Below are 21,828 nucleotides of genomic sequence, written 5' to 3'. Positions count from 1 at the left end.
AAATAAATAAATAAATAAGTGTGTGTCATGTGAATGTTTATTTTTAGACGCTATAAATCACATCTCTGGGCAACATTGTCAGTGGAGAGACAGAGAAAGTGAGTTAGAAATAAAGTAATTGCACACTGTTCTTAAAGTAGTACAGAGTGTTACCAACTGTTGAAGTATTCAGCAGCATTCTGAATTATAAACCCAGCACAGGAATAAACAACTCTCATGTCTATGAAATATAAGAATACTTTTAGCAGTACTGAAGGGATAGTTCAACTAAAAAATATATAAATTCCCTCACCGTTTCGCTCACACTCCAGTGGCTTTAGTGGATCTAATGTCCCAAACATCTAACAAGATATTCTAAAGAATGTTGGAAAAGCCACTGACTTCCATAATATAACTACTATGAATATAAATGGTTGTTTTTTCCAACATTCTTCAGAATATCTTGTTATAGAAATATTATGGACGTTAATGGCTGTTTTTCCCCATGTCTTCAGTATATCTTTCTTTGTGTTCAAGAGAAGAAAGAAATTCAAACTGGTTTGTAACAAGTCTAGAATTAGTAAATTATGTCATATTGTATGATTTTGGGTGAACTGTCCCTTTAAAAGTAGGGTGACTTAGTGGTTAGCACTGTTGCCTCACAGCAAGAAAGTTGCTGATTCGAGTTGGCATTTGGCGGTTGGCATTTCTTTGTGGAATTTGCATGTTCTCCCTGTGTTAGTGTGGGTTTCCTCTGGGTTCTCTGGTTTTTACCACAGTCTAAAGACATGCACTATAGGTGAATTGGATTAATTAAATTGACCATTGTGTATGAGTGTGTGTAAATGTGAGAGTGTCTGGGTGTTTCCTAGTACTGGGTTGTGGATGAAAGGGCATCCACTGCATAAAACATATACTGGATAAGTTGTCAGTTCATTCTGCTGTGGCGACCCATGATAAATAAGGGACTAAGCCGAAAGAAAATGAATGAATGAATGAATGAATGAATGAATGAATGAATGAATGAATATCCCTTTTAAAATAGACTAAAAGTTTTATTTATTTTGTGCATAGGATAAATACAAAACACATTCACTTTAATATGATCAATAAAATTGCTGATCAGCGGCAGCATGATTGTTTGCTCTTCTCAGTGCTATAAATCACACTGTAGTTTACACTTAATAAGCATTTAATTATCTTCAGACAGAGCTTTAACATAATAACTACTGTTTGCCTTTAAGTGTTTGCAGGATTGAGTAGAAATGCCCTTGGCTTTTTCACTTATAGCTTATTTAACCCTCACCGCACCCAAGGTGTAAATATGACTCTAGCTGTTACATTATACTGATTATCACATTATGTATACAATATACCCTCTGCACTGAAGACACTGCTTTTTTGAATCCTTAGCACAATTCATAAGCTCTTCATGAGTTCTCAACTGCTAAACATACCATAGTGTATATGCACACACAGTGAGCAGTTTAACCACAATGTGGTATTGGACATTTTCCAAGTAAAGTCACAAAACATACAGTTGAAGGCAAATTTATTAGTCCTCCTAAGAAATTCTTCTCTTTTTTTAAGTGATGTTTAATGGAGCAAGGACATTTTCACTGTATTCCTATTCTATTTTTTCTTTTGTGAAAAGGCTTATTTCTTTCTGTTTGGATGGGGAAAAATGTTTTAAAAATAATACAATTTAAATAATTCAGGGGTAAATATTATTAGCCCCTTTTTTTTTTGATTGGCTACAGAACAAAGAAGTGTTGACTTGCCCAATAAACTGAACTTGACTAGTTAATCTTATTAACCTAGTTACACCTTTAAGTTGGGATTGTGACTGAAAATTAGTATCTTGCAACATAGCTACTAAAGTGGTATGTACTGTCATCATGTCTAAGACAAAAATATAAAATAGTTATTATAAATTACTTATTAAAACTGTTCTTAAAAAAATAATCTGTTTTTAAACAGCATTTGGAAAACATTTGAAAATGAATTACAATTTCACAGGCTAAAGGTCTTTACCTGTACATCTTTTTTTTTTCTTAGAAATTTAACCAAGACAAAGGGCCCTATCATACACTCACGCAATGCGGCGCAAGGCATGACGCAATAGTTGTTTGCTAGTTTCAGTTTGGTGCAGGAGTCATTTTGACATTTTGCACCACGCTGTTTAAATAGCAAATGCATTTGCGCTCATATGTGCGCCCATTGGTGTTCTGGTCTAAAAAAGGAGGCGTGTTGAGGCGCATTGCTGGCGCATTGCTATTTTGAGAAACTGTAATAGATTGTTCAATGGACCAGAACAAAGCCAGTCTAACGTCTAGAGCAGAGCACGTTAGTTGTGCGCCTCGGTTACACATTGCTCAATACAGACAGGATGTACAACAATACACAAACATCTTTAAAAATGAAAAATAATTAAAATATTAAGGATATATATATATATATATATATATATATATATATATATATAGGATATAATAAGGATATGTAGCCTATAGCAAAGAAATATAAAGGATTAAAATATTACAAAACAAATTATTTTTTAGCCTACATAAATATAAAAACCATACTTTCACTTTCATGCCTTCTTTATCTCGGGGGGCTTTTTCAATTTATTCAAAACAATTTGCTTTTGTATAATGTTATTATTATTATTAGCAGTATTATTTATTATATGCATATTTATATTTGTTTTATTAAAAACAAGCTTAGATTTGCCCACCTGTCAGGTTTTAGATCATATGGGGCACATCATGTGTATTAGAATATAACTTGACTACACTTTGTTATTATTGTTCATTTATTCATTTGCTGGAAATTAGAACTGAATTTAGAAATAGTTTTGAAACAAATCTTTGCGCTTGACAAAGGCCAATAGATGTCTGTGTATACAACACGTTTCCCTATCCACGAGAGTGAAAGCAAAAGTAAACAATGAGGAGGCTCATCTCTCATTCACATGCTGCAGATGCTATGCTTAACTGTTTGTTGCTTGTGAAATGCACAGTTATTCCACTTCCTAAGTCCATCATGTAAATAGCAAATGTGCTATGGCGCGACGCAACTGACTTTTACAAGGAATGAGGGATGAGACTCTGATTGGTTTATTCTCAAAACATACCAAAACTGATTAAGAAAATAAGCTCAACCCTTTTAGACCATGCGCCAAGGCGCAAAGCGGACTTTTCCATGCTTAAATTAGCAAAAGTGGATTCCAACACGCCCTAATTGCTTTTGTGACTTGCGCTTTGCACTTTGCGCATGGATTGTTAAAATAGAGCCCTTAATGTGTTATTGTTTTAAAAAAAACTAAACCAAATAAATAAACATGTACATTTTTGTTTTATTTTATGTTTTATTTTTGTTTGTTTCTTCAGGGAACACTGAAGGAGAAAACAGTGGAAAACCTGGAGAAGTACGTTGTGAAGGATGTAAGTTGAACTTTTTGTATTACAGTTTGCAGTTTACAGTGTAATTGCAATCCTGGGAATAATTTTGCTTTATTTATCTAAAGGCAAAGTTGCCATTGCTGCTGAGCCGTATGAATGAAGTCTCCAAAGTCTTCTTAGCCACCAACAGTGACTACAAGTACACACATGTGAGTTTATTGATGCAAACAAGCATATAAAAACTCTTTTAGAAACTAGTGAGCTGCCAGAATACATATTAGCAACATGGACACATCTTAGCATGCTAATGAGAAGAAAACCTAAAAAATGACAGATTTGGAATGGTTTACATGTCAAGTTTTACATTTAACCTCATATGCACACAGTCAAATAATTAGCATGCACATACGCGTGTAACAAATACAACTGTTGCTTAAAATGATTATAATCAATCTCAGCCATGATGGATGTCTTGTTGAATTTCAGAAAGATGGAAACAGTGCTGTAAGTGATAGACATGCAATTTTTATATTTTTGGAATTTATTTTACAGAGCTGTGATGGAAAATTATTTGAGAAATCAGATTTTCAAAATGCAGCGCTGCTATACTCTCATGAAAGGATTCTGAGCTTTTTTTTTATACTAGATTGTGCTTTACGCTTTACAAATAACCATACTGTGCTTGAATGCGATTTCTTAAAAATACCACTTGAACATAAATCAATCATTAATAAAATTAGGAAAGGCTTTAGCAAATCACAAGAATGTTCATAATGAGCTGTTTTTGTCTTAATCTTGTGACATAAAATCCAGCTTAAATGAGTCATCCCAACACACACACACACATACACTCTCTTTCTCGTGAGCATTTAAGTGCATGGTTAAACTAAGCTCAGAATCTATTTAGGAAAGAATATTTTGAAAATCTTTGAATCGATTTCTTGAATGAATTTTTTTTTTTTTACCACAGCTCTAGTAGTTTCTATGTCGTATTCACAACTTTTTGACTTTATCGCTCCTGAAAGTCTTTTGGAAAGTTTTTGTGAACTCAGTGTTTACATTTTTAAAGTCATCACTATTTTTACCATTTTTTCCTTATAGCATTTTTCACCAGTTTCTCCTGTGTACTTATATGAACATATTCACCGAATAATAAAAAACATTGAGTACACTTTTATTTATTTGTTAGCAAATGTCAGTTTAACTAAAGGCTGATTTATACTTCTATGTCGAGTGATCTGCGTGACCCACAGCGCATGCCTTGTGCATTTCCTGCATTTATACCTCTGTGTGCTGTTTGTGTTGCTCTACAGTAACACTTCCAAAACACTAGATGGCAGTAGGTTTTTATGTTTCTCTGTGTCTATATTCTTCGCTGGTATTTTGTTTTTTTCTGAACTCTACCCCCATGTAAAATTTGCTAAAACTCGCTCATTCATATGTGGGAACTGGCGGACATGCAACCTTTAATCATAAGGTAAACACTGAACAAAACTTGGTCACACTTTAAAATAAGGTTCATTAGGTAATGTTAATTAATGCATTTACTAAGATAAACAAACAATGAACAATACATCTACTACTGTATTTGTTCATGTTAGTTAACGTTAGTTAATGAAAATACAATAGTTCATTGTTAGTTCATGTTAACTCATGGTGCATTAACTAATGTTAACAAGCATGGACTCGGATGTTATTAATGCATTAGTAAATGTTCATATATGATTATTAAATCCTGTAGATGTGTTGTTCATGATTATTTCATGTTAGTAAATGCATTAACTAATGAACCTTAAATGGAGCTCCTTTATGGGACTCGACACTTGTATACACTCGCTCCAACGGGTTTGCATGGCTCTCGGCCCTGCCCACACTCATCAGCGCTACCAAGCCAACCTGTCACAGAGCTTGTGCTATGTAATTATAACAAGTATTTACATTTTTTGAGAGGTGTGTGTCAGCGTCAGCCATGGCGAGGGCTATGTGACCACACGAAGGCTGCACCTGACCACAAGCGTGCACTTGACCCAGAAGTATAAATCAGCCTTAAATCGTTTAAGTCTTTTACACACAGCTTTACCTCACAACCTAGCTTATGATTCTTCAAAAAGTCTCTCTGTTTGCAGCTCACTAGGTATTTGATCAGTGAAAGAAAAAAACATATTTGGACATGCATACAATCTGCATTGTGAAGCCATTTCTATAAAGAAATCTGTCAACAAACTCAGCTTTTATTTTGTCTGTTTTACAGAAAATTATGACATACTTGTTTGACTTCCCCCATGGCCCAAAGGTATAACTTTTTTCAGTCTTCTGATAAACATTTCTAGATAGGTTTACTGTCATAAATTGCTCATAATAATCTTTTGTGTTATAGCATGGCACTCCACATCGTCCATGGCAGTCTTACTTCGACCTCATCCTAGTGGATGCCCGAAAGCCTTTATTTTTTGGAGAGGGAACGGTTCTGAGACAGGTGGATACGGTGGGTACATAGCACCACAGAAACAGACACTCAGTCAGCAGGTGTAGTATTGCACGTTCTGGAACATTTTATCCTGCTGAATGCGAACACTCAGAGAGTTTGTCAGCGCTGAGTGTGGAACATTCATACTGTTAGTCTGCTGAGCACAGTACAGCTAATTAGAGAGGAAAACTCTTTCCTGTCGTTCTTTTTACAGCTTCCCTGTACAGTGCCACTTTCAGAAATAAAGGAAAGCTGTCTTTGGGGTGGTACACATTTGTTCCTGAATGGTCCATATTTGTACCTAAAGAGTGCACATTAGTATGTAAAAAGTACTAAGTGTACCTCTTTTAGGTACAAATATAGACCCTTTAGGTGCAAACTTGTGTCTTTTGAAATAGTACTGCCCTTGTTTACAGCTCTCCTACCTTTTTTGTGAGAATGTAAGGTGCTAAACTGTTCAGGCAATTCTAAGAGAAAGATTATAGTGAAAAAATGTGTCTGTATCCAGTACATTTCACTGCAATCTGCACTAAAGAACTGGCTGAAAGATTGGCATAATTGTGCATAAATATTCAGCTTTTTTGCTGTTTGTAGTCAGGACAGAACTTGCTGCACTGATCTAATCTGAGTAGGGCAAAATTGCTTTTGCATCATTACCTGATTTACATAATTTGTTTAGTGACTCTGAGGCTAAAACAGTGCAGACATGTGTTTGTGCACATAAACAGTTCTTTCAGCAGACACAATTGACGTTTTGTGAATTACCCTCTGAATGTTCACTTGTTATTTATTTGTGCTGCAAATTAACTAACTGTGATGCATAAACTTAAAGTATATTTAGTTACTAAGAGTCACAATATATAAAATATTTCAAAATAAATACACATAATTAAATCCCAGAATTATCTGCATTTGGACATATTTATTTTTTATCACCTATTTAAATGGCAATTTTCTCATTCATTTATTTGCAAAATTAAGTTTTTAGCTAAGACACATTTGTTGTGACTTGTCTTTTCTGATCTTAAACAAATTGTTCAGGGATTCATTTGTTCCCAAACCCCTACTTTGCATGAGACTAGTCTGCTGTTTTTAGTCCAATTGCCTAGTCTGTTGTGATTGGTCGACTGGGTTCAGCGTGAGACAGAAAGATAAATGCCCCCCACAATTATGAAGTCGCACAGAGTAAATGAGAGCCCAATATAGGAGTGTATTAAAGCAATGCAGTTAAACACCAGCATATTCCTCTATTCTTAACCACAACCCCAAGTATTAACAACGACACACGTTCAGTAGTAATCCACACAGTGGCAAAAGTTGAACTATTTTGAAAATTGACCATGCTGTGCATGTGTAGTAACAGCTGATGGTGGCCATAGCTAAGACAAACGACAGAAAACAGAAAGACATTTAAATCAGTAAAGGAAGAAGCACATGTCACATTTTCATCGTCGTTTTGGACGCATTATGTGAACAGCGCCATACAGATTTAACCTGAGAGATGCAGTACAAGCACTGATTTATAATAGATGAGTGATTACTAGTTACAACACACAATTAAATACATATTTTGCAAACTACATAAAACGAGGACACCATTTTAATTACACTAATATGTTATGATACGGAGGAAGAATAAACTGGTCCATATGAACTGTAACAGTCCGACAAAGTCCCATACATAATAGTCTCTGCTGCTCCTTCCTTTAATAGCAAATGGCCAATGAGTCTTGCATTGCAGCGTAGGATATTGAATCAATCACTAGAAAAACGACAGGAACAAGCATAGCACTATACTATACTGTGGTGTGAACTTTAACCCTTTATTCCCGACATCCAAATCTCCATTTGTCAGTGATCGTGATCTTCGTGTCATAATCTGTCCTTTGATCCCCCTCACTCCACTAGTGTCTGAAGGGAAAGGCACGATCTTGTTCTACTGGATCCGTCATTTCACATTTGGAAATGTATCGTATTTGCGTTTAGGCAAAATATCAGAACCCAACACCATTCATTTATTCGACTATTTCGTTAAAGAATCAATAGTTTTAATAACGGTGCACTTTCAGATTTACACCTCAGCTGGATGTTTTCATTAGCCTAGTGCTGTGTTACACACAGCATGGAAGGTCATTTTCAAAAACCCGTAATAAGGCCTCTTAAGAGTTTTGAAAACTTTTCAGAATTTACAGCTTGTCTTTATTTAACTGATCTTGTGGCCATGTTGGAAATGTGCTTAGGCCCATAGTAGAACCTTGTTTATTGTTTAGAACCATTGAAGTGCTTTACATGAAATGAACCTTCAGGATTTTTAAATATTATTCAATATGTTCTCTATCCCAGACCACAGGGCGGCTGAAGATAGGGACGTACACTGGACCTTTACAACATGGCATTGTATACTCTGGAGGTACTGGAAATTCTTGGATAAAGATGCAGACACACAAACAGAAACTCACAGATCATTAAGGGCATTGAAACATATTTTGTTGATGAGTATTAGCTGTTATTGTAAGATTCCTAGTACTAATTCTCAAATGCATAATTTGCTGACAAAACCTGTGAGAGTGTTTAATTGTTTTTAATTGGCTTTTTAATTGGAGATATATTTATAATAAAAAGTCATTCTCATAATATGTGAAGACTTTGACAATTATACTGATTGGAATAAATTGTGCTATGATAAACATTTAACACATTGATGATGCTTAGTTGTCATAATAATATCACAGTGGATGAGCAAATAAATAAAAACTTAAATTGAATTGAATATGCTGCAGACATTCAGAATGTCAGTCTCTAAAAAAAGTAATGTGTGCTATGATCTTTGTTCAGGTTCTTCTGATATTGTGTGTGATCTGCTCGGAGCAAAAGGAAAGGATATTTTGTACATTGGGGATCATATTTTTGGAGATATCCTGAAGTCCAAGAAGCGACAGGGTTGGCGAACGTTCCTGGTGATTCCTGAATTGGCTCAGGAGCTGCATGTGTGGACTGATAAAAGCTGTGAGTGTCAACATACATATTTTTAGCCTTTTCATGCATATAATCACATTGGTGTGATCAGCCTAGGCTGGTCTGTAAAGCATAAGATTACACCAGTGTTTGTATTTTATTCGATGCACAGTTTATGTTAACGTTTACTTTATTCCTCTCCCAGCTAAACAACTACTTAGTTTAATGTATTTCAGGAGAAAAATGGTGAATTATCACGCTGTAAATCCAGCAGCTCTGATCTCTACTGAAGTATAGACTGTGCAAATCCTAACAGTGCATTATGGGTAACCAGCATAACAAAACATGTTTCACTATACCCTTCCTTTAAAATAAGAATTCTTAGTTTTGTTCAAGCTAGAAACGTCTTTATTTTCTGCATTGCAGTTTTATTACACATTAGAAACCCTGTGATTGTTAAATGCTAATAGTATGAAATAAGCCTTCTTGTGAGCAGCTCAATAAAGAAAGGAATGCTTACACAGTGATTGAAGGAAAAAAGAGAGTGGGATGAAATGTTCACACTTGATAGGCTAAAGAAAAAGCCATGTGAAACCCAGTCATGACAGGTTTCTGCCCTCTCATTCACAGCTCTGTTCGAGGAACTTCAGGGTTTGGACATTTTCTTGGCAGAACTATACAAGTGAGTAATGCTGCCTTTGTTCATCAATGTGTGTGTTTGTGTGTGTGTGTCTTATGAAGTGGCAAAATTCAATATTTAAAACTGAAAATAGTAGAAAAAAAAAGTAATTGTATTAGACCTAGAACTAAATTGCTATTTTTTTTTTAATGTGATGTTGCAAAGGACGGATTAAAGAAAGTTTCTTATCTTCAGCCCTAATTTTTGTAAAGATAAGTTAAATTAGGATTTTTCACAATTTCATATTACAGAAGATTTTAATCCTATCTGGTCTTATCTTGAGTTAGGATTTGTTAAATTGTGCCATCAAGTTCGACAATCCACTCTGTTACAAAACAACAAGACTGCAGGAGCTGCTAATGAGTTAGCATTAACAAAATTGATTTAAAAAAAAATCTAAATCAAACAAAAAACCATAAGCCCTTAGTCACTTGCACCAAAGAGCTTAGAATGACCGAGAGGCAACACTCAATAGAACATTTCATTACAACAGCAGCACCCAGCAACAGCCCCGGATTCCCCCATTTTGGAGTGAAAGCGATCGGCTGTCCATTGGATCTTCCTGCTGTCGCGATGGCAAGCAGCTGCTTTGTTTTTTATGTATTTATTTAAAAAGCGCATTAAAGCTGAGATATAACCTGAAAGACGATAATACAACACTTATTATCACTATCATTAGCACTTTTAATAGTTTATTTTACAGACTTATAATATGCTGTTGTTCTATTTTAGTTTTCATTCCAAAATGGCTGCATCTAGTGGCTGTTTCCCAAATTGCACTAGAGTGTTGCCTCTTGGGGATTCTGTGCTCTTTGCTTGCACTGAAACTGGTAATGCTCATGATGCTTTTTTGGTCTCTGTAATGCTGGTTGCAGTTCCTGCGCTATCATGTTGTGTGACCGTCTGTAATTGCATAAGTGCTTTGTCCTCGATATTTGGGGTCCTCCAAGAGACTTTTTACCATTAAACGTCTCTGTTCTTTATTTTCAATCATCAATAAATGCAATGCCATTGTTGAACAGTGTAACTATAAAAGAGTTCTTCCCCCTTTAACCTTTCATAAGTTAGGGCAGGTGTTGCTGTGCTCTGAACTTAAGAGTTTGTAGTTTGTGTGTTTTTGTTTATTTGTCAAGTTAGGACATTTCTGTAATACCTATCCGTAGTTAAGATAACACACTTAGAGAATGCTGTTCTGTAATAGTGTTTGGCCTAAATGTGACCCCAACTGAAATTGCCAATTTCAACCAAACAAATAGTATAAGATTTTAAAGTTAGAAACATTCTGTTATATCCCACCAGAGGAGGTATAGTAGACTGACACAAGAGGATCTTAACAGCCATCAACACTGATTTCAGTTTCATGATTCTAAATAGAATTCAGTTAACTGTATATTCACCAGATCAACTAAGCACATACATGGTAATATGTAGCCAAGTTAAATGCATTGTTAATAAATGTAATTAATTCATTAATTAAAAAATAGAATTACCATACTACCATACATCAACATTGGTTTCAGTTTTATGCATCACTAAAGACTCTATCAAACACCCGGCGCAATAGTAATACATGACAAAATATTTATCCTATAGTTCAAATTCTTTATAGTTGTCTGTTGTTGATTTATTTGTAATGCAAGATTAATCTGAAAATAAAACAAAACATACACTGTAGCTAGCAATGAGTTCTAGGACTAATGCAAACTTTCCTGCTCAAAACAACAAATTAAAACTCGATAAAAAGTAATCAGTAGTGTTTACATGAAGACTGTCTGTTGATTAAGTATGCGGATTAGGTTTGTCAACAATAATTTTGAATAGCCTGCTTAAGTAGCTATACTGTATGTAGAATCTAGTTGAACTGCCTTTATTGTTCATCTGTCATAATCAAAATTAAAGAAGGTCTAGGTAAGCTTTTATTTATTGATATAGTATAATATCTAATATGAAATGTAATATGTTTTGGAAATAAAACATGTTGCGAATATTATGATGTCTATGGAATGTTTATTTCTGAATCTTGAGAGTTTTCTTTATCTTTATATTCTAAAACGAAGTGAAACTGAACAAAGGTAAAAAATAAAATAAAACACAAAGTAAAGAAATAAATGGTGAATAAATGGATTCACTGTTTGCTCAGTTCTGACTAGTGCACCAGTCTGCTGTGTGGGGCACAGAGTGAGAGAGTTCACCTGCTGATAAGAAGTTATTTTTAAACCTTGACATCGACTTTGGAGCTCACACTCCATTTCTGACTCCAACTGATACCATCCCATCCTCCTCTTCACTTCTTTGTTTTTACATTCAGACTCTGCTTTTCTCTCACTAACATTCTTTCTTTCTGTAGGCATTTGGACAGTAGCAGCAATGAGAGGCCAGATATCAGTGCCATCCAGAGAAGAATGAAGGTATACACACAGACATATTTGTATAGCTATATTTGTTAATATTTTTTTTATAATATAAATACTGTATATTTTTTCCACTATCTCAAATCCCAACCCTCACAGGAAACAATTTGCATTTTTATATTTTTATAATATATATATATATATATATATATATATATATATATATATATATATATATATATATATATATATATATATATATATATATATATATATATATATATTTTATACTTCATTCTGTTTGATTTATGAGCCGTTTTCATCAATACAAATTGTTCCCACAAGGTTGCAATTGACATTTGGTCCTCACAAGGAACATGCATACACACACCAAAGCCTGCCCCTAAACCTATTCCTGCATTTTTACATAAACATTATTTAATAGTTTTAATAAAAAAAACAAGTTTCTTCCCTGCAATATTAACAATCCTGGAACATTTAATCCCAGCGGTATAATAAACACACACACACACACACAAATAATCACACTTTTGCATTTCTTATTTTCCTATTGTGATCTGACCTCTTTCCGTTATATTTTAATTTACAGTAAGTACTTACAAAGTTTCCTAAAACAGTTTGTAGTTTAAAAATGTTCTGGGTTGTTTTTTTAACCCTGTCAGTAGCTTGATCTAACTTCAATCATCACATTATTGACATAAATGAACAGGAAATTGTGTAACAGTTAATACACATGGAATGGCAACATAGAAGGCTTATCCATTTAGTTTATGTCTTTGGTAATCAGTAGCATGTCACGTACAGCTAAAGACTAAATTATCAGCCCTCCTGTGAAACCTAAAATCTTTTCAAATGTTTTCCAAGTGCTGTTTGATGGAGAGAGAATTGTTTTCAACACACACACACACACAAATAAAACTTTTCCTATTTCTAATAACTACCTTCTTTTGTCTTTGCCACAATGACGATACGTAATATTTGGTGGTCACTAATATTCATCTTAAAGTACAATTTAAATGTTGAACCTAACTTGTGTTGTTAACCTAATTGACCTAGTTAAGTATAGGCAAGTTATTGTACAGCAGTTGTTAATTCTGTGGACAACTGACTGACTTGAACTAAAGAGAAACATAGAAAATGAACAGAAACCCTTGCTCTGATAATCATCATGTGAGAAATGTTTGAAAAGAATTACTTTAAAAGGGCTAATAATTTTGTCTTTAACTGTATGCCACCAATTAGTACATTGAGTGATGTACCATTGAATTAAATCTAAAAAAAAAAAAGCCTTGTGAAGACTTTGTAAAACCTAAATCTTGTTGGCAGAGCAAAAATATACTAAAATAACTGTATAGAAGCAGTATCTAATGAACACTGGAAATGATCACATTCACTCACTTTCAGCTGAATGCAATTACTCTGGCATATATTTTTCTGCGGTGCATGCCCTTCCAACTGCAAGAACAAATATAATCTAATTCAAAATATTAATAAAAATGGTCTCAGTAATTGTCTCTGTGTGTTTTTGCTCATCAGAAAGTGACACATGACATGGACATGTGCTATGGGATGATGGGAAGTCTGTTTCGCAGTGGTTCTCGGCAGACTCTGTTTGCGTCTCAGGTGATGCGTTACGCTGACCTCTACGCTGCATCATTCATCAACCTGCTCTACTACCCTTTCAGCTACCTGTTCAGAGCCGCTCATGTGCTGGTGAGAACACACACACACATAATGATCATTATAGAGTACAGACTGTACAATATTTTCTGTTCTCTTGCCCCAACCATACCCTTAATGTCTAAAAAGAAATCTTTATTCTGGATCAGTCATTTTCTTTATGGGCCAAATCAAAATGTCCTCACAGGATCAAACATTACTAGTATAGCTATACTTGTGATGGACACCATGCATTGACACATTCATACAGCTGGAATTCTAGAAAATGTATATTTTTTGTAAAAAAAAAAATGAAGCTATTATAGGTGGTGCTCATTTACTAAAAAGTGATTATTAATAAAACCTGTTTCTGGAAAAACCCTCTTTTAAATTAGAATATTATTTCTCAAAGTTATTTTTGTCAAAAAATAAAGCCTAAAAAATAATTAGGATATGTTGATGATTTTGATGAAGTTTCTTTGTAAAGATATACCTTGGGTTAAGCAGAACTCAAGGTCATCTTGAACTCAGATCTCCTGTGTCACAGCAGTGCTCTGTATGCTAATGAATTTCTAATATCCCTGAGATGGCTCTCACACTTTCCATTTCCATTCCAACTGATTACACTTTAAAGATCACCCCTAATTTAGTGGAGACAATAAATTGTGTTGACTTAAACCTTAAATCAGCAGTTACTTTATTAAAAACAGACATTGTTGTACAGAATAAGACATTGTTAGGTTAAGACACAGACTTGACTTCTTATAAATCTGTACTCAGTACAAACAAAACAAATAGTACAATGGAAAGACTGGTATTGTTGCATTTTTTTACTCAACTCCGTATTGAAATACTGGTACCTCCTATACACACCCAGGATTGTTCTGTTCCTAGAGAGTATGTAAGTGAAGTGGCAAGAATATCACAAAACTGAAAAATCACCATTACATTTTAAATGCAATGCCTCATTTTAAAGTTCATCTCAAGTAGCAAATAAAATCAGTAAAACTTTCTTTTAAGGTGTCCTTTGATATATACAATTATTTATGCATAATTACATACAATTCACCTTAAACCTATTCTGCATTCTGACCCTAACCTTACAGTAAGTACTTTTAACTTATGACTTTTACTCACCAGTTAAATCAGTTGTTACACTGTAACAAGGACACCTTAAAATCAATTGTAACCATTAAATTGGGTTTACCTTAGTGCATGCTTGCAGATTTAACATGATGAGTTTTTTTTTTTTTTTTTTTTTTTTTTTTTTGTGTAAATAGTCAAAGTTTAGTGTGGCTTGTGTCAAAAAAAGATGATATGAAATGATTTAAAAGTAATATTACAAACAAAACTGTCTAAACAGCAATAGATCCTATAAATGTTGTAATGCATAGAATACTCACAAATAATTGTATAATATTTTTTATAAAATAAGACTATAAGAATCAAGGTTTTGATCTTTTGATGTATGTGGGCCATAATGTTGTTTTCTTTTCTTTTTTTCTTTTTTTGGTCTAAACCTACTCATGTATGATCACCGCAGTTTTGCTATGATTCTGACATTGCCTTTTGTTGAGTAACTTACAGTAGGACTGTAAAAAGGATATTTCATTTACACATTTCATTTTCAGTTTAAAAATATACTCAAATTTTACTTGTTCAAAAGCGTTTTCAAGTTTTTTATTTTGTTGAATAACCCTGTTAGCTGTGTTAGCTTCTTTTGTTGAACACAAATAAAGATATGCTAAAGAATTTTGAAAAAACAACCTTTGACATCTGTAGTTTATTTACTGTTTATGACAATTCCTGCTTTTTCCAGCATTTTTTTTTCTTTCAGAATAATGCATTTTGTGTTTAACGAAGAAAGAAATTCATAAAAGTTTAGAACCACTTAGGAGTAGAAAAATGTTTGGGTAAAATAATCCCTTTAGTAGTAGTTCTCTAAATGGAAAAGAAAATATTGGTTTATTAGTTGAAAACATTTTTAATCATTGAATCTATATCTGTTGTGTTTGTGATGAAGCAGAAGCTGAGCTCTGAACAAGACTAAACACTATAGACTTGTACATACCAGAATGTTGATGCAAAGTTGTTGTTTTTTTTTCCTTGACATGGAGCTCATTAAACTCTAAATTTGCTGCTTATCAATAGTATGGTAGAAGTTTAGTTTAGGTATTGGTATCAGGGATGTAGAGTAATACACTTTATAGGAGTTGAAATCATTAACCCTTGTATCTGTAATCACGATTCACTCTGCTAATACTACACCTTGGGTTAACGGATAATCCTGGGTATTCATTAACAGGTGTTTACATTCATAAATCCCAGGTTAATGTATTATTTGCAGTCTCTGTCGCTGTTAAGATGCTGTTTACACAGCAATTTCACATCTTTGTCTTTCCCTTCATTAATCTGGGGTCGCCACAGCGGAATGAACCGGCAAATTACCCAGCATATGTTTTACGCTGCGGATGCCCTTCCAGCTGCAACCCGTCACAGGGAAACATCCATACACACTCATTCACACACAAACTCAACAAACAATTTAGCTTACCCAATTCACCTGTAGCGCATGTCTTGGACTTGTGGCAGAAATCGGAGCACTCGGAGGAAACCCACACATACTTAGGGAGAACATGCAAACTCCACACAGAATTGCCAACTGACCCAGCCGAGGCTCGAACCAGCGACCTTCTTGCTGTGAGACGACATCACTACTTACTGCGCCACCGCGTCGCCTTCACATCTTTTTGTCAGTTATAAAAAGAGTCGCTGATCGGTTCCAACATGCTTTCCATCTTTTAATATTTCCTCACTTTTCTCTCACTGACTGCTGTTTACATGATGCATCCTTCCGGTTACTGACATGACATGACCACGCAGCTCAAGCAGCACCAAACAAAGACTGCTCACACTGAAAAACCCCAGGTAAAATGCAGTGCTAGCAGAGCTTTTTAATCACTGGTGTGAGGTGTGTCTTTACCTGGTGTTAAAAGCAATGTTTTAAACAGTAATAACAAGGCGTCAGGACAGACAGAATCTTCAATGCGGAAGTGCGCTTGTTTTTGCGATTGTTTTAGAACTTCTGATTTAGTTTTCTATGAGAGAAATGACTAGGAATAATTATCGGCAGAAAATAGTCAAACTACTTGCTCTACAAACAAAAATGAAATAATATAAGTTGAAAGTTGAAATAATATAATAAGAAAAGATCAGTTTGCAACATGAAGCAGCAAAGCGAGATGTTTTTAACGTCTAAAAATGAATGGAAGTGAATGTGACTGGACGTCTTGAGCCAAAATGATTCAAATAGCTGCGCCCGCTCGTACACAGAGGAATAGGTGAATAGTAAACTAAAATCTTGAGATAAAACACATGAACTAAAAACAAAAACGTTTTAACTCTTGTAAGTTTTACAATGGAGTTGTGTGTGGGCGCATATTCCGTGTGGGCCTTCGCACAGTATGAAAAGTCCTTATATGTACTTCTAAACCGGCCAATATCTTATTAAGCAGGTAATCCGCAGGTAGTTTATATTGGAAATTGTTACTCAAAATAAAGTGTAACCAAAATGTCTTGAATGTTGAAAAAGGTCTTTAAAAATGTTGCTAATAAGCATGAGCGACAAACATCCCAGTCTGCGCAACGCTTTCAAAAAAACATATACTCTTGTGCTCAGTGCCTAGACCAGTTGAATATATTTTTTACTGTAGCTGTCTCCTCTTTTCTCTTTTCCAGATGCCCCATGAGTCCACAGTAGAACACGCTCATGTAGAGACCGACACAGAGTCTCCTCTGGCCACACGTAACCGTCACTGTGTGGACTGCAAAGACATCGACTGCAAAAGAAACCAGCTCACACGCTCCATCAGCGAAATCAAACCACCGCATCTGTTCGCTCAACCACCACAGGAAATCACACACTGCCACGATGAAGACGATGATGAAGAAGAAGAGGAAGAGGAGGAGGAGTAGATGGTTTTGACCATTTGAAGGGTAAAACACGTTGGATGATAAGGAGGAGGAAATGGATGAGTTGATGTATGAAGCTGAAAACAAGTTTTTAAGTGCAGTTCACCCTAACTGACGGTTTCCTGTTAAAGATGACTAAAGAAATGAACAAAGGTTTGTTAAAAAAAAAAAAAACATTGGATGGGAATCATTTATCGCTCACTATATATTGTCATGTGATAATCATCCAGTGGAAGGGACACTTACTTTACTGTGAACTGATGGTAAAACTTGCAAGTTTACATTAGACATTCATGTATGATCATACATGCAGCATATTGGTGAAACCTTGCGTTATTTTTATATACAACGACTCGAAAAATCAGAGTCTTGATAGGATGAGTGTTAAAGTGCGATACACATGTTTTTAAGGATGTTAGAGGAATATTTTACTATATATTTTTTAGTTTTAGAGTAACTTCTGAAAAGCCAGTCCATCCAGTCAGATTATCTTGGTTACTACCTCCTGCAAAGGCTGTATCCATTTTTGGAATCCAATTTCTTTGGAATAGGGAAAAAAAGTGTGTGTATGTTGGCAGAGTGTCTGTGTTGAAATCCAGCACGTGTTGAGAATCTGAATGAAGCACAGAAAGAAAAAAAGCACGGTTCATTGAGACGTGTGTGAGTAAGTGCAGCCAACACAAGAATCCAGTTACTTGGCAACAACATGTAGTCGTTTGTTGTTAACATCTTATTTTTAATAGACATTTCAGCTAACGCTAATGCTACAGTAGTTGCTTGTCATATTGGGGATCACATATGCACAAAAATGGTCTAATCACAAACACACACATCTAATATTGCAACAAAAATACATAAATAAACACTATGATTTCACTTTGACTGTTTTTATACTCTTGAATAAGCTAAGCAGAACGCTCTAGTTTTGTCATTACGTGCCATGTATATCTGCCTGACTTATATCAGATGCAAAAACTATTCAACTCGTCATCATATTTACTGTAAGTGACCTTGATATGCAAAAAATAAAAACAAAAAAACAAGTAAGGAGTTTGTTATCACACATCAGTCATTGGGAGAAAAAGTAGAGTAGCAGCTGGGCATTGTGAAAGGAATGGGTTGAGAATGAGTGCTGTTGCTCTGGTGATCGTTTCTATGGAATTTAGTGACTCATGGTTGAACTCTGTTGATGGTTTACTCCCATGTGGACCAAAACGGTGTATAGATGTTGTTTGATTTAGCTTCAAGGGTCCTATTAGACACTATTAAGTGTCGGTTGTTAAGAAATAAACATTGTTATTAAGAATTACGGTAGTTAATGGTTTATAGAGAACACTGTTTGGCTTTGGGAAGCGTTCCAAGTGCATGAAACAGGTAGATTAGGACGATCGTGTGACTTTTATATGCATTACTCAAAGATAATAGGACGTAGGATCTAAATGAAGCTACCTGAGCTGTAATGCAACATGTGATACCTGTATGCATATTATAACTGTATGTTATTTTGGTTTTTTAGAGAATGTGTTTTTTTCATGGGTCTGACTGTCAGTTTTTCTAAAGGGAAGACCGAGTAGGAAGGTTTGTTATGAGGCACAAAATAGTTTATTTTTTAGATTTTCAAAAGTCTGTTTCTAAGGAAGCTGTTAAACAAGATATTTTTAAACATACATTGCATATTTTATATATGTCAATACAAATGGACATCCCAAAATGGGGCAGTTCTTTTAAAAATATACTTGTTCTTGGTCCTGGTCTTTAGAGACTGTGGTATAGGGAGTGTTTATGTCCAAATTTTTTTCGTCCATCTCTTTTTTTCCCCCTCTGTTTCCATTGGCTTTGTATACAAGCTCAATATTGTGGGTGTGTGTATATGTGTATATATATATATATATATATATATATATATATATATATATATATATATATATATATATATATATATATACATACATAGATGTATGTAGATATAGATAGATAGATAAATAATATGGCTAGTTCCCTGGACATGGAATAAAACTAGTCCTGGGCTAATTTGCACTGGTGTAGGCAGTTATCTTTTTTTTAGCTGTCTATGCAAGGGGAAACTGGCTTAGATTATATTTTAAAGTAATAGAATAGCAAAGGCATAGAGTTTAAACAGTATTCGTCCACTTATGCCGTTAGTTATTATTCTAGATCACATTTGTTTAATCAAAGGTAGCTTTGCATACTGTACGTTTCTGTTTGAACCAGTGTTTTCATAGTATATTCTGGCATAGTTTAAAGTATAGTTGTTTATTAACTGTGCCAATCACCTACTAAATATTCGCTCTTTTCTATTTTTTATCTTATTCCTAATTTCTTTTTTTTCTTCTTCTTTTAGTTATTTTTCAATTTAAACATTATTCAGTGTAATGTACTTTTTTTAGCTTTCAGTTTTTTTTTATTTTTTATTTTTTATTTTTTTGTCTGTAAAAGATCACAAGCAAAATAGCCATGGCATTTATTAATCCCATTTTTTGTTTTGTTGTTTGTTTAGGGCCTGTGATTTCATGTGTCTAAAGTTTGGTTTTGCTCCCTGAATTATGATACTTTCTGATTTATAGAGTTGTAAACTTATACAAATGGGAAATTGCATTGCAATGTACAATAAAGTTAATTTTCCATAAAAAAGTCACCGTTGGTCTCCTGTTGTGTTTCCTTCTGACATCATACAGTATGCCTGAACATAAGGTTTTATGTTTTTTAGAATAGTTAAGAACATCTTGTTAAAGGCCTGTTCAGACCAATAATATCTATAACATAGTGTTGCTATCCATTATAATTTTTAAGTTTACATCAGCTACAGTGACAAGAAAGACTAATCTTAGGAATAACTTTCAGAGCGCCTTTATGAACGATTGACAGCCAGCCAATCTATTATATTTTAAAGGAAGTTTTAACTTTTTTGGAAATAGGCTCATTTTATAAGTATATCCTAGAGTTAAATAGTACCATTTCATCCAATCTCTGGCACTTTTAGCTTATCTAAGCAAAAATCATTAAATTAGATTAAATCATTATCATCTCATTTAAAAAAAAAAAAAGATAAGTTAGAAATGATGTGCAGTACCTGAACATTGGCTACAGTTCCTTGATTTTTATGACAGCATGAGAGTATCGTTACTAGTCATATTGACTTAGAAAATGGCAACATTTCAATGCCCAACAAGTCTTAGTACACAATGTAACTATAGACGAGACGAGCTTTAAATATGAAAGTTATTGAAACTTAAAAAATAAAATAAATTAATTAAAAGAGTGAGATGCTAATGGTTTGTTCCGATTTAATGCTCTAAAATTAAAGAGTTCACACTTAGCTGATGATTGATTACCGAGCATGTTTAGCATGCTGTGCTGGGAGAGAGCTCTGAGCTCATAATATCCTCGAGCCCAGGGCGAGAGGAGAGTTTGAGCTCAGGTAGGTCTCGAGAACTCCACCCCTTATATAGGGCTAATAACAAATTAGGAATTGTTATGTAGAGTTATACTGCTGTTTACGAGCTAGACTATATTGCCAATTTGGATTGGCCGATTCATTTGATGCATGTCTTTGGACTGTGGAAGTAAACCAGAAAACTGGTTAATATAAAAAAAATATATTTAAAAAATGTTTATTACCCTGTGTCTCTGGTTAACTCTGTTACATCAGTTATAAAAAGCCATTCACATTAAAGCACTGAAAAAAAAAACATGTGACTTGCTCCAAGTGATTTCACTTCTGGGAGGGGTGGTGGTGTTAAGTGGTCAGTTGCTTGGTATGTGTCACAATTGAAAGTGAAGAGCCGGGGAGGGATTTGCAGACAAAGAGGGTTGGGGAGTCGAGGAAGAAAGTGAAGGAGGAAGGCGAGGGGAGAAGAGTAAAATAAGGATCTGATTTCATAGGTACCAGATCAGATTGAAGAGGTGTGGGATTCGGATACGGCTTGTTCCAGCACAAATTAAGACCTGGGATACACCAATAGTAGATTACCTAATTGTCAACTCTGATATTGTGATATTCCAGTTCATATTTTCACTGATTAAAAAAAAAAAAAAAAAACATATAAAATTCGATTTTGGACATGCCATGGTTTGAGGTTAGCATCTTGAGCTAAACCAAAAAATGGTGAAAATTTTTTTTTTAACTCTATTATGGTTAAAAATGTTGAACAATAAGTTAAACAACAATTAGCAACATAATCAAATGTTCACCAGTGGGAGGGGAAATTCAATGCCATGTGACATTTGACACTTAGGAAGATATCACCAGATATCTTCAGCCAATGACTCTGAGGAGTAATAAAATGGAATGCCAATGAATGCCATATAATTGACATTCAT

General features: G+C 34.5%; 1 protein-coding gene across 3 annotated transcripts in view; it reads left to right on the top strand.

The window, feature by feature from the left end:
- The window catches only part of nt5c2b (5'-nucleotidase, cytosolic IIb), a 49,552-nt gene extending 29,409 nt beyond the window's left edge, over positions 1–20,143 (top strand). The window contains exons 1-11 of one of the 3 annotated variants that reach the window (XM_087235785.1): positions 2,424–2,622; positions 2,963–3,425; positions 3,509–3,592; positions 5,635–5,676; positions 5,761–5,868; positions 8,194–8,260; positions 8,686–8,856; positions 9,436–9,487; positions 11,832–11,892; positions 13,393–13,569; positions 17,254–20,143. In XM_087235785.1, the coding sequence (XP_087091911.1) occupies positions 3,345–3,425; positions 3,509–3,592; positions 5,635–5,676; positions 5,761–5,868; positions 8,194–8,260; positions 8,686–8,856; positions 9,436–9,487; positions 11,832–11,892; positions 13,393–13,569; positions 17,254–17,490 (1,080 nt within the window). In that variant the 5' untranslated portion in view covers positions 2,424–2,622; positions 2,963–3,344 and the 3' untranslated portion in view covers positions 17,491–20,143. 3 annotated transcript variants of the gene reach the window in all.
- The last annotated feature ends 1,685 nt before the right edge of the window (positions 20,144–21,828 follow it).

The sequence above is a fragment of the Danio rerio genome, chromosome 1 (assembly GCF_052040795.2).
Source record: "Danio rerio strain M-AB ecotype USA chromosome 1, GRCz13ab, whole genome shotgun sequence".
NCBI lineage: Eukaryota > Metazoa > Chordata > Actinopteri > Cypriniformes > Danionidae > Danio > Danio rerio.
Note: the sequence above shows the minus strand (reverse complement) of the source record. Positions and strands in the feature narration are given on the sequence as shown.